Raw genomic sequence first — 14,616 nt, forward strand, 5'->3', positions numbered from 1 at the left:
TCCTATGTTACCCATAAATTTGGCGCTACTCACCCCCTAGTTTCCCCCTCCTGGTACTCTGCCGCACCCCTATCGCCCTGACACATTTCTCTTTCTCAAACAGCACTACACCTCCATAGCCTCCACATCCTCGACCAACGAAACGTTAATCGCCGGCGCTTACCCCACCATGAAATCCGCCCTAATGTATACCCATTCTGTTAGCGATCTAGGTGATCCCTACCACCCAATCTTACTCAGGGCTCCATTCCCCTCCAATTCTCTCCACTCATTTCCTAAGTCTTGGTTTGGAACCGCATCCACTCTTCCTCATCCCATTTCCAAACATCCACCTACAAACCCCCTTCTATGCACTGTCTTTAAATGCTACCTTCCCCTGATACCCTTCTTCCTGGCAGTCCATTTCCACTCCTCTCTTCGCTCATTTCCGTTTCAGTGTATGCAACTGTCTATCTGCTTTTACATCTTCGCGCGCGACACTCATTTTTCATTCATCTGTGCCCATATTTTAATTAATTACCGAATGAACCTTTTATATTTCGACTTATGCAGATGACGATCTGTATTTTTATTATGCAAAACGCTCATTTTTGCTAAACACCTTGTCCAGGTTTTATATTACGTTTATTAAAATTTTCCTCTAATGTCATGTCGTTGAAGAGCGACGAATTGTACCCACTGACAGCCCACCCCCTGCCAATATGGTGCGGCGGAAGGGGTGGCGGAGGGGGGAGGGGTGGGGGGGAAGGGGGTGAAATAACAATAAAGAAAAAAATACTTACATAGTCTGCCCTCGCTGCTCTTCTATTGCTCACCCTTATTTTTTTCTACTTTCCACGTTGTTTAACATTCCTTTGAAGTCAGTAGGTTCGCCCTGACACATTTCTCTTTCTCAAACAGGTGGGATAGCGCCTCGACTCGATAACGTTTGATGTCATAACTCTTAATTTTAAGATTATAAGAGCACTGCTGCTCCTTGATTTGGTCTATTAAGACACACATTTATTGTCGTCCATTTGTTGCTGTGATTCTCTTTGTGGTATAAACTGTTCTCAGCTGCGAGGGAATCAGATAATGACATAGGCGGTGGTCTTGCAAGCCATGTTCCCTGGCACATTCACAAAACTGAACAAATATTTCCTGGATGAGTACTCTTATTTATAATAAATAATATAATAAATTATATGAGATACGAAGAAAACGTTGCAATGTAGAAATATCTGCAACTGAAACAGAAGTTGTGGCCCACTGCAGAAAATACCCACTTCGATCCGAGACTGTTTTCGAAAACAAGATGTTTAAGCAAGTCTCGAGATTCAGTGGCATAAGTCTTGTCATAGACAGAGACATAGAAAAAAAACCCAATAAGTTTCAAGATATGTGGAACGATAAACAAATCTCTAAAAAATAAAGTTAGCAAAGCCACAACATTGAAACTGTATGAAACGAGGGCAGTGACCATGCTACTTTATGGCAGCGAATACTGGATTGAGAGAAAAAGAGATAAAAATAAAACACAGTCAGCAGAAGTGAGATTTTTAAGAAATGCCAAAGACTACTCAAGGACGGACCACACAAAAATTATGACATCTGCGCAGAAGTGGGAAATTTATGTGGGAAGGTTACAGAGTACAGAAAGTAATGAAGCTGCCTCAAGAAGACTGTCGTTGTAAACAAGTCCCCGAGGTGAAAAAGAGGATGGGTAAGAAAGAGATGGGGTTAATGATGTGAAGTCGGAGCATGTATACTGCCTAAGCCTTGAAGCGGAGAAGAAGTAGAAGGAGAAGGAGAAGAACATCGCATATTGCACATAATATTTCTATTAAGCTAATAAAAATCTCTGAGAACCTTTAAAAAACAAATTGACACTAGCCTGGAATCGCTGGCTTTGCAGCTCACAACTGTACCAATTATGCTACAGCTTCAACACATCAGAAGTGTTTAGTTGCACTGCAAAACTTATACAAATGTTTACAGCTATAACCATAGATGTGATTATTTGACGCTTAACTGTCACAAACTGTAACAAAAAGCGACGCACTTTTGCCAAATCATGAAAGCGCCGTAGCACTGCAATTGCATACTTTCATAGCACACAAATTATAATACGAAAAGCGTCAGATACAAGAAACATTTAGCTACCGATATTAGTTTCCCACCATTTTATTATAACAAATCGCGCAAAAAACGACACATTTCAGAGAGATCCGCAATGTGACGGCCCTTTGAAGCAATTTATATTCATAGCACGTACGCCATAAACATAAAAATCACTCAAACACTGAGTTAAACTCCTTAATGACTTATTGCAATATGGCGTCACCTAAGTTCTGGTTGGGACGTAAAAACAATATTGCATCCAACTGGCGACTTCGCTCTCCACGAGGCAAAAAACCGACTTGGCACGTTCTTCCTGTCATACTACGAGATGTAGGAAAACTCGGGCAGAAGCGGGATAGCGGGGTGCAACAGTATTGTGCAGTTTTCTAGACTGGAGAGTGCTGCGACCTGCTTTAGTGGTAGGTAACTATAAGTGGGAATGTTCGACAACCATTTTAGTTTCGTTTCGAGTGCAACATCTAAGTGAACGGTTGTCGTTCACTTTTCCAGTAGTGTTCTTATAACTTTTGATGAATTCCAGCCCGAGATAAGCCGTTATGTGTTAATTGTACGCCCTTAAATGATACGTCATTCACTATGCTTTACTTACGCAGTAGCCCGTCAGTTATTGTACTGCATAAAATTTGTTCACCTGAAATGCGCTCCTGGGACGAAACGGGACAGGAGAGAACGGGACAGTGTCTCATTCTGCGCTGTCATACACCCAGCAAGAGGGTTTCAACCTACACATTTCTTTTTTCCTAGTTTTTCCAGGTAGTGTGAACTTACGTTTCCGTCCTCTGTTGGAGGCCAGACAGTATCGTTCAGTTGGCATGGTTGCGGTTGTTTGTCTTCTTCTCGTGTTGACTGGCGCCACTCGGTTTCGCATGCGTTGCCTGTCCGCTAGTGGCAGCAGCGGCTGTTATCGATATGTAGCAACGGTTGCCCTATCTTTGGGGCGACGTCGTTGTTTTTCCGGGTGGTGTGAGTGGGTCACTTCTATTGGGAACTCAGGAGGAGCCAGGTCCGCGCAGTGCCAGAACACGCCGGGACTGCTGGCGGCACGAATGGACTGCCAGATGGAAGGGCTGTGGTCACGAGGGTGCACGACCTCGTCGTAAACCGCATCCAGCAAGCGTTAAGATGAGTACATTTCAATCCAAGTAGAAAAACCTCCACCATTGTGATATCTCGCGACTCGCCAGTGACTTGGGTTCGTGTTGCTGCTCGTACTGTCGCCGAGGCGAAGAGCAGCGAGTGGAGTGCTTGGGGACGGCGGATCTGATTAGCGTTCTTCTACTTCTTATTACTATTTGCTGCGTTCAACTTGTCACAGTTTGTTAAGTTCAACCAGCGGTAGTTTTCTTGCCTGGTGGCTGCTAATGCCCCAGGTACCTGCCATGGGGGTTAAGTGTATGTAACGGCAGTGTAGGTTTCCTCGCCTTGCCGCTGCTGTCCGGTAAGGCGTGTAGTTTTGACAGCTTTCTTGATTGTAGGCCGGTTGGTGATTCTTTTACTCTGGTGGTAGTGATTCCATTCTCGTCCTGGGCGCTCTAAGCACAGTATTCTGGGGACGTAGTGCAGACCGTCGGTTCCGGCTTTGGCGTATTGTTCCATCGTCGAATTTGGTTTATCGGACGTCAGGTAGCTTCAGCAAGATTATCATTAGTCATTCGTTAGACCGCCACTAGTCTGAGTTACCATCTTGTGAAGTGAATGCAACTCTTGGCTGCCTACGTCATCGCTCGCGAAATTGTTTGTTGCCGGACCTCCTCAGAGGTGAATTCTTGGAGCACCGTCTGTGGCCCCTCGGTTCTTGTAAGACATGTGTGTTCTTTAGGCCAGTAGTTCAGTGTAAGGGTCCTTCAGTCCACGCCTTCTGCGGGTATAATCTGTCTCAGTGCCCTTTATGGAACTTATGTACTGGTCCTTGTGTTTTATTATTGTATTATTTATTACAATACAATGTCTACATTAAAAGTTATATATGTCTAGTTAATAGTGCTGGTCGCCGTCTGGAATAAATCTAGCAGTATAGTGTTTATTGGACGTTAAGGATTGTGTTACAAAGTTTACCATCATCTTATTTCACCCGTTTGGTGATCAGTTGCTTGTTTTTTTAATTCATATTTGCTATTGTATTCACTGTTTTACAGCAGCTTTGTAATTTTTTTATATTATTGCCGTTCCTGGCGTGTAAGGCCTTCAGCTGTGATTGTGACCATTTGCCCTAAAATTCTAATTTGGTATTTGTATTTTAGCAGTAAGCCTTAAAACCTTATTTACTTCCATTCCTGGCGTCTGATGCCTTCTGCTGTGTTTGTGGCGACTTACTTTTAAAATTTCAATACATCTAAGTTCTAAATTGCAGCGAGTTTTAAACGATTCTTAATTTTTTGCCATGGCGTGTAAGGCCTTCTGCCCAGATCACAGTGGCTTGCTTTTAAAACATTATCTGCTGTATCTGTATTTAATGGTGATTTGCTAAATTGTAACTCACTGAAAACGCTATTATTTACACAGTTGTTTATTCCTTCATTAACAACGTGTGATATTTTGGTTTATTGTTGAGTCTGGAATTACTGGTTTAAAATAAATTGTGTGTAACTGTAAAAGGCAACCTATAGTAACTGATTTCGGCCCCGTCCGCAGTCGTAACCTAATCCTGCCTTCCCTTAACTACCAGGTTTCAATACGAAACTGTTGATAATAGATTTGTAATTACTCTGATAGCATAGCTGAAGTCAAGACTTTTTAGCCGATCGATGAATCGCCTCATTGTCTGATCATTAGCCTATCAACTAGCGGAAAGAAGTGGTATAACATACAGATTTGACAAATAAACTTGTCTAGCTAGGTATGACTTGGTTAAAGCATTTATTGCTAGGCATCCTCCGTTGTCTATTCGCAAGCCAGAAAATTCGCGGTTGGAACACTTGCGCAAAGTAATGCATGCAGCGGCACTTGCACAGAGCCTGGGGCTCTCGCCGGGCTATCTGGCTTCTTACGGATACAGGCACACTAAGAAGTCTAGCAGTTCAGCACAACTGCTCGTGCGAGCTGCCTCGCTCTCGCATCACAGCAGTGAACAATCTTGTATCGCTTCAGGGTGGCTCATTAAAGCGTTTCGCGGCAAATTTATTTTTGACATTATCGCATTGATGAGAACTTACAATGAAATTCAACATAATGAGAACTGACAATGGAATTAAACATCTCTTTTACTGTTTTGATGATGAGGGGCAGCTAAGTACGGAACATGGTATTTCTTACGATTGTTGTAACCGTTTTAGGATGAAATTTAAATTGACAAATTTATATTTCGTTTCCATTCTATCTGACCGTTAATCAGAAAACACAGAATGTCAATGAATATGACTTATTTTGCACCGAGCGAGGTGGCGCAGTGGTTCGCACACTGGACTCGCATTCGGGAGGACGACGGTTCAATCCCGTCTCCGGCCATCCTGATTTAGGTTTTCCGTGATTTCCCTAAATCGTTTCAGGCAAATGCCGGGATGGTTCCTTTGAAAGGGCACGGCCGATTTCCTTCCCAATCCTTCCTTAACCCGAGCTTGCGCTCCGTCTCTAATGACCTCGTTGTCGACGGGACGTTAAACACTAACCACCACCACCACTTATTTTGCTTTCGACTAAAGAATTAATGTCTGGCACTACTTTTCGAGTAATGCTAATTCGAAGACGAGCTCTAAAGTTGAAGTCTGCCAGTGAGCTTCTGTGGGTGGATTTGCGTAAAAAAAGCAGCATGCACATGAAAGCGTACTTTCTCTAATCACGTTCGACGTTAGCTGAATGGCATCATTCAAGGACTGGAAGACGAGAAGATGAACTTTATCGCACGTAGCCACCTAGGTCTCCAGACCTCACATCTTCTGACTTTTATCGGTGATGTTACCTAAAAGACCGCGTTTCTATCCGCCCTGTGCCGGGCACTCCTGAAACTCTGCGGTATCGTATTGTTGGGGCACTGAATTCGGTAACGAGCGGCCAGATGCTTCGTGTATGTCAGGGAATGAGCCACCGTGTTGATATTTGTCACATAACACATGGTGTTCATATTGAATGCATAAAAATTTGAACTCTTCTCTTTCCAGGAACGTTGAAATTGTGTTAGTATCTTTTGTAGTCTGGAACCAAGAAATGTTCGAAATCCGATCCTTCTTTTCAATAGTCCAGTCGTGAGCTATGGGACTCAATAAAGTAACAATAACCGCAACTGGTATTAAGCAACTGGCATTAGACAACACATTTGTCCACTTTTAAAAATTAAACTAAAATATTTTCTTAACGTTAATGATTTTTAAGGATTCCTTATTCCTTAGGCTAACTGATTCATTAAACAGCATTATGTCTTAGTTTGAAGATGATATTTCTAATGATTTCAACGTTTATGCAATAATTTCACAAAAATTGCTTTATACCGTTCTGTCCCGTGGGTGAGGCAGCGAGGGAAATAGGCAAGCTCCACTGATCGTGGCCGGGCCAAATTTCTCACGAAGTAAGCGTCAAACGAAAAAACTACAAAGAACGAACCTTTTCTAGCTTGAAGGGGGAAACCAGATGGCGCTATGGTTGGCCCGCTAGATTGCGCTGCCATAGTTCAAACGGACATCAACTGCGTTTTTAAAAAAATAGGAACCCCCATTTTTTATTACATATTCGTGTAGTACGTAAAGAAATATGAATGTTTTAGTTGGACCACTTTCTTCGCTTTGTGATAGATGGCGCTGTAATAGTCACAAACACATGGCTCACAATTTCAAACGAACAGTTGGTAACAGGCAGGTTTTTTAAACTAAAATACAGAACGATAAATGATGACAGCCAAAACAGTTGAAGGATAAAGGATTTCAACAGTTGCTGTTTCAGCCATGTTTAAAATCTTAAAATATAGAACGTAGGTACGTTTGAACATTTTATTTCGGTTGTTCCAATGTGATACATCTACTTTTGTGAACCTATCATTTCTGAGGACGCATGCTGATAAAGCGTGATTACCTGTAAATACAACATTAACGCAATAAATGCTCAAAATGATGTCCGCCAACCTCAATGCAGTTGGCAAAACGTATGCCGACATTCCTCTCAACAGCGAGTAGTTCGCCTTCCGTAATTTTCGCACATGCAATGACAATACGCTGACGCATGTTGTCAGGCGTTGTCGGTGGATCACGATAGCAAATATCCTTCAACGTTCCCCACAGAAAGAAATCCGGGGACGTCAGATCCGGTGAACGTGCTTCGACGACGAATCCAGCTGTCATGAAATATGCTATTCAATACCGCTTCAACCGCTCGTGAGCTATGTGCCGGACATCCATCATGTTGGAAGTACATCGCCATTCTGTCATGCAGTGAAACATCTTGTAGTAACATCGGTAGAACATTACGTAGGAAATCAGCATACACTGCACCATTTAGATTGCCATAGATAAAATGGGCGCCAAGTATCCTTCCTCCCATAATGCCGCACCATACATTAACCCGCCAAGGTCGCTGATGTTCCACTTGTCGCAGCCATCGTGGAATTTCCGTTGCCCAATAGTGCATATTATGCCGGTTTACGTTACCGCTGTTGGTGAATGACGCTTCGTCGCTAAATAGAACGCGTGCAAAAAATCTGTCATCGCCTCGTAATTTCTCTTGCGCCTAGTGGCAGAACTGTGTACGACGTTCAGATTCGTCGCCATGCAGTTCTTGGTGCATAGAAATATGGTACGGGTGCAATCGATGTTGATGTAGCATTCTCAACACCGACGTTTTTTAGATTCCCGATTATCGCGAAATTTGTCTGCTACTGATGTGTAGATTAGCCGCGACAGCAGCTAAAACACCTACTTGGGCATCATCATTTGTTGTAGGTCGTGGTTGACGTTTCACATGTGGCTGAACACTTCCAGTTTCCTTAAATAAGGTGACTATCCGGCGAACGGTCCGGACACTTGGACGATGTCGTCCGGGATACCGAATAGCATACATAGCACAGCCCGTTGGGCGTTTTGATCACAATAGCCATACATCAACACGATATCGACCTTTTCCGCAATTGGTAAACGGTCCATTTTAACACGGGTAATGTATCACGAAGCAAAGACCGTCCGCACGGGCGGAATGTTACGTTATACCACGTACTTATATGTTTGTGACTATTACAGCGCCATCTGTCACAAAGCAAAAAAAGTAGTCCTACTAAAGCATTCATACTTCTTTATGTTCTACACGAATATGTAATAAAAAACGGGGGGTCCTATTTTTGTAAAAACGCAGTTGATATCCATTTGACATATGGCAGCGCCATCTAGCGGGCCAACCATAGCGTCATCTGGTTTCCCCCTTCAAGCTAGACGAGTTTCGTTCTTTGTAGTTTTTTCGTTTGACGCTTATTTTGTGAGATATTTGGCCTGGTCACTATCAATGGACCACCCTGTATATATATACGTAACATACAGTTTTAAGTGATTTTCATATAAGGTACGTTATGTTCTACATCCACATCTACATACATACTCCGCAACCCACCATACGGTGCGTGGCGGAGGGTACCTCGTACCACAACTAGCATCTTCTCTCCCTGTTCCACTTCCAAACAGAACGAGGGAAAAATGACTGCCTATATGCCTCTGTACGACCCCTAATCTCTCTTATCTTTATGGACTTTCCGCGAAATATAAGTTGGCGGCAGTAAAATTGAACTGCAGTCAGCCTCAAATGCTGGTTCTCTAAACTTCCTCAGTAGCAATTCACGAAATGAACGCCTCCTTTCCTCCAGAGACTCCCACCCGATTTCCTGAAGCATTTCCGTAACACTCGCATGATCAAACCAAGCAGTAATAAATGTAGCAGCCCGCCTCTGAATCGCTTCTCCCTCAATCCGACCTAATAGGGATCCCAAACGCTACATCAGTACTCAAGAATAGGTCGTATTAGTGTTTTATAAGCGGTCTCCTTTACAGATGAACCACATCTTTCCAAAATTCTACCAATGAACCGAAGACGACTATCCGCCTTCCCCACAACTGTCATTACATGCTTGTCGCACTTTATATCGCTTTGCAATGTTACGCCCAAATATTTAATCGACGTGACTGTGTCAAGCGCTACACTACTAATGGAATATTCAAACGTTACAGGATTCTTTTTCCTATTCATCTGCATTAATTTAGATTTATCTATATTCAGAGTTAGCTGCTATTCTTTACACCAATAACAAATCCTGTCCAAGTCATCTTGTATACTCCCACAGTCACTCAACGACGACACCTTCCCGTACACCACAGCATCATCGGCAAACAGCTGCACATTGCTATCCACCCTATCCAAAAGATCATTTATGTAGATAGAAATCAAGAGCGGACCTACCACACTTCCCTGGGGCACTCCAGGTGATACCCTCACCTCAGATGATCACTCACCATCGAGGACAACGTACTAGGTTCTATTACTTAAGAAGTCTTCGAGCCACTTACATTCTTGGGAACCAATCCCATATGCTCGTATCTTAGGAGTCTGCAGTGGGGCACCGAGTCAAACGCTTTCCGGAAGTCATGGAATATGGCATCCGTCTGATACCCTTCATCCATGGTTCGCAAGATATCATGTGAAAAAAGGGCGAGTTGCGTTTCGCAGGAGCGATGCTTTCTAAAGCCGTGCTGATGCATGGACAGCAACTTCTCTGTCTCAAGGAAATTCATTATATTCGAACTGAGAATATGTTCGAGAATCCTGCAACAAACCGATGTTAAGGATATTGGTCTGTAATTTTGAGGATCCGTCCTTCTACCCTTCTTATATGCAAGCGTCACCTGCGCTTTTTTCGAGTCGCTCGGGACTTTACGTTGTGCACAAGATTCGCGATAAATGCAAGCTAAGTAAGGAGCCAGTGCAGTAGCGTACTATCTGTGAAACCGAATTGGAATCCCATCAGGACCTAACGATTTATTACTTTCAACCCATTCAGCTGCTTCACAACCCCAGGGATGTCTATCAGTATGTCCTCCATACGGGAATCTGTACGAGGTAATTTTTTATACCTTGATTTCACAAAAATTGTTAAACCTTAAGATTTCCTTTCTGCGCCGAGTTATCCTAGTCGTAGTGTGGCGTGAAATTCTACGCTGTGACGGCACACAACTCGCCCAGCTCTTCGCGCACGAACAATTTCAGGCCCTAAGTTACCACATTCTGAAGACGGGGCCAGGCCGGGCTGTGGCTCGGAGCTGCGGCACCTGTGGTCCCGGCCGCGGAAGTGGCGGCTGACAGCTCGGGCCCGTAACATTCCTCGCTCCCCGCGCGCTCCGGCGCGGCGCGGCGCGGCGCGGCGCGGACGGAACAGGCGAGGCGCAGCGAGGTGGGCGTCCTTGGGCAGCCCGCGGGTCCACGCCGTGGCGCCGGCGCCCGACACAGAGGCACGCCGGGGCATCTGCAGCCCGGCGCAGCGCAGCGCGTCCAGCGTGGGAACCCGAGCCGCTGGCCGCCGCTCGGTAGGCGCCCGGCTGCCCGCAAATCTGCGAACAAGTGCAGGCGTCTCGTGTGTACTGATCGGCGAGCGACAAGCTATGCCGTTCTACTGACTGAGCATTACTCACTAATCTGGGACTCTTACCAGGTTGGTTTGATAGAGGAGAACCAACGAGGAGCTACACGTCCATCATGGAATCGCTTACTAAGAAGCTCACTTACGGTGAAGCTCAAGAAACTCCGATACCAGACACTACAAGAGAGGTGATATACACTGAATAGCCAAAGAAACTGGTACACCTTCCTAATATCGTGCTGGGCCGCCGCGAGCACGCAAAAGTGCCGCAACACGACGTGGCCTGGACTCGAATAACGTCTGAAGTAGTGATAGAGGGACCTGACACCATGAATCTTGAGAGTACAAGGGGGTGGAGATCTCTTCCGTACAGCACGTTGCAAGGCATTCCAGATACGCTCAATAATGTTCATGTCTGGTGAGTTTGGTGGCCAGCGAAAGTATTTAAACCCAGAAGAGTGTTCCTGGAGCCACACTGTAGCAATGCTGGACGTGTGGGGTATCCAATTGTCCTGCTGGATTTGCCCAAGTCCGTTGGAATGCACAATGGACGTGAATGGATGCAAATGATCAGACAGGATGCGTACGTACGTGTCACCTGTCAGAGTCCTATCTAGACGTATCACTCCAACTGCACACGCCCCACACCATTACAGAGGCTCCAACAACATGAACAGTCCCCTGCTGACATGCAGGGTCCATAGATTCCTGCGATTGTCTCCGTCGCCGTACATGTCCAACTACTCGATACGATTTGAAACGAGATTCTCTTCAGTCGTCGGTAGTTCCATTCTTGCAGGACCTTTATCCGGCCGCAGCAGTGTCGAAGATTTGATTTTTTACCGTATTCAAAAATGGTTCAAATGGCTCTGAGCACTACTGGACTTAACTTCAGAGGTCATCAGTCCCCTAGAACTTAGAACTACTTAAACCTAACTAACCTAAGGACATCACACACATCCCTGCCCGAGGCAGGATTCTAACCTGCGACCGTAGCAGTCGCGCGGTTCCAGACTGTAACGCCTAGAACCGCTCGGCCACTCCGGCCGGCTTTACTATATTCCTAATTTTCACAGAACACTCGTGAAATGGTCGTACGGGAAAATCCACACTTCATCACTGCCTCAGAGATGGTGTGTCAGATCGCTCGTGTGCCGACTGTAACACCACGTCCAAACTCACTTAAATCTTGACAACTGGCCATTGTAGCAGCAGTAACCGATCTAAGAACTACGCCAGACACTTGTTGTCTTATATTGGTGTCGCCGACAGCAGCGCCGTGGTCTGCCTGTTTACATAACTCTGTATCTGAATAAGTATGTCTATACCAGTTTCACTGGCGCGTCAGTGTAGTTAGCTACAGAAATGAAAAAAAAATCCCTTATCATTTAGCTACAATATAGGAGGTCAGCAGTTGGAAGCAGTTAATTCCAAAAATTATCTGGGAATACGCATTAGGAGTGATTTAAAATGGAATGATCATATAAAGTTGATCGTTGGTAAACCAGATGCCAGACTGAGATTCATTGGAAGAATCCTAAGGAAATGCAATCCGAAAACAAAGGAGGTAGGTTACAGTACGCTTGTTCGCCCACTGCTTGAATACTGCTCAGCAGTGTGGGATCCGTACCAGATAGGGTTGATAGAAGAGATAGAGAAGATCCAACGGAGAGCAGCGCGCTTCGTTACAGGATCATTTAGTAATCGCGAAAGCGTTACGGAGATGATAGATAAACTCCAGTGGAAGACTCTGCAGGAGAGACGCTCAGTAGCTCGGTACAGGATTTTGTTGAAGTTTCGAGAACACACCTTCACCGAGGAGTCAAGCAGTATATTGCTCCCCCCTACGTATATCTCGTGAAGAGACCATGAGGATAAAATCAGAGAGATTAGAGCCCACACAGAAGCATACCGACAATCCTTCTTTCCACGAACAATACGAGACTGGAATAGAAGGGAGAACCGATAGAGGTACTCGAGGTACCCTCCGCCACACACCGTCAGGTGGCTGGCGGAGTATGGATGTAGATGTAGATGTAGATTACACTAATCCACAGCAATATTGCATCTGGGATGTGATACATCAAATAGTATCTATCTTGGTATGTAGAATCCGAATGTACCTTTCAAAATGTTCTAACACTTAACATTTTTGAGTTTTTAAAGGTTTTTTATTTTTGGTATTCACTATTTCGCTTTTTGTTGTTTCTCTGCTTTGATTTGCAGAGGAGAGCTAGATGATCTACAAATCGTCAGTAAATGGTTGGTGTGGTAATCCAGTGGTGTGAAAGAGGTCCTTAGTGAGTGTTTCCTATAAAAGATAGTGATACCTTTTTGTGTTTAAAACGTGTGTGGGAAATTCACTACAAAAGCCCGAAGAAAACCAGTCACTGATTTGGTTAAGAAGGCATGTAAAATGTATTTTGATTGTCCTGTTGGTGATCAAGATAGAAGTTTTCACCTCATATTGCCTACATAGCCTGTACTACAACCTTAACCGAGTGGTTTAAAGGAAAATACCGAGCCATGCAATTCGCTTTTTCGATGGTGAGGTGCGAGCCTAATGGCCATTATTCAGACTGTTCCTTCTGTCTTACAAATATTTCTGGACATTCAAGCAAAACTAGACATAAAATAAAGTATCCAGTTGTATCTCCAGTGCATTTTGCTGTGCCCCGTGATGAGGTGTTGCCTGTTTCTGTCTGTAACTTGTAAGCCACGGAACCATGCACCATGTCAAGTGAATCAGAAAGTATTGAACATATAGAAAAGTACTGCCTTCAATATCATGACACTTCGCCTCAGCTCTTTAATCAAAAGGAAATGAGCGATTTGGTTCGCGATCTAAAACTTTCGAAACAGCATGCTGAACTCTTGGGTTCGAGACTGCAACGACGGAACCTTCTAGCTCCAGGGACAAAAATTTCCTGTTTCAGATCAAGAGATGCTTCCTTCGCTCAGTATTTCGATATGCAGAATTCAGTGTTTATATGTAGAGATGTCAATGGTTTGATGATGCTGCTAGGTGTACAACATAATCCACAGAAGTGGCGACTATTCTTTGACTCCAGTAAAACCAACTTGAAAGCAGTACTACTGCATAATGGCAGTGTACTCCCATCGGTGCCTTTGGCTTGCGCAGTAGACATGAAAGAAATTTATGAAACCATGGTTTTGCTGCGAGAGGCAATCAAATATAAGGATCATGAATGGTAGCTCTGCTGTGATTTAAAAGTTGTTGCACTGCTTACATGTTTAGAGGCAGGATTCACGAAATACTGCTACTTTTTGTGCCTTTGTGACAGCCGTGACACCAAGAACCACTATATAGTCAAGAAATGGCCTACAAGGAAGTCATATGTTCCTGGAAACATAAATGTGAACACTACCCCATTGGTTGAGCCCGAAAAAATCATTTTGCCTCCCCTTCATCAAGAACTTTGTAAAAGCCCTGGATAAAGAAGGTGAGGCCTTCAATCACTTAAAAGAAAAGTTTCCCAAATTAAGTGAGGGTGTATTTGTTGGACCAAAAATAAGAAAATTGTTGAAAGATCCAACCTTTGATACCAAACTCACAGATATCCAATTAGTTTCTTGGTCTTCCATTAAAGCAAGTGTGAAGGTCTTTTTGGGTAACAGAAAAGACAAAAATTATGTTCCCATTGTGAATGATCTGTTGGACAACTATAAGAACATGGGGTGTAGAATGATTCTTAAAATTCACTTTTTACATTCTCACCTCGATTTCCTTCCGGGAAATTTGGGAGCTGTAAGCGATGAGCGTGGTGAACGCTTTCACCAATAGATTCTTGCCATGGAACACCAAGGTCATTAGAACCCTTCGGTGATGGATGACTACTGCTGGGGTCTTGTTAGGGAGAGTAATGAAACGGCAAACAAAAGAAGAGCTCTGTCGTCGCATTTTTCAAAAACCAAAGATGATTAAAGGTGAAAATATCTTC

General features: G+C 44.0%; 1 protein-coding gene across 1 annotated transcript in view; it reads right to left on the reverse strand.

The window, feature by feature from the left end:
• Positions 1-10,292: 10,292 nt before the first annotated feature.
• LOC124712165 (spidroin-2-like) overlaps positions 10,293-14,616 on the reverse strand; it is a 111,123-nt gene continuing 106,799 nt past the window's right edge. Inside the window, exon 4 of the mRNA XM_047242460.1 lies at positions 10,293-10,625. Coding sequence (XP_047098416.1) covers positions 10,293-10,625 — 333 coding nt within the window. The remainder of the gene's footprint in view (positions 10,626-14,616) is intronic.

The sequence above is a fragment of the Schistocerca piceifrons genome, chromosome 8 (assembly GCF_021461385.2).
Source record: "Schistocerca piceifrons isolate TAMUIC-IGC-003096 chromosome 8, iqSchPice1.1, whole genome shotgun sequence".
In the NCBI taxonomy this organism is placed as follows: domain Eukaryota; kingdom Metazoa; phylum Arthropoda; class Insecta; order Orthoptera; family Acrididae; genus Schistocerca; species Schistocerca piceifrons.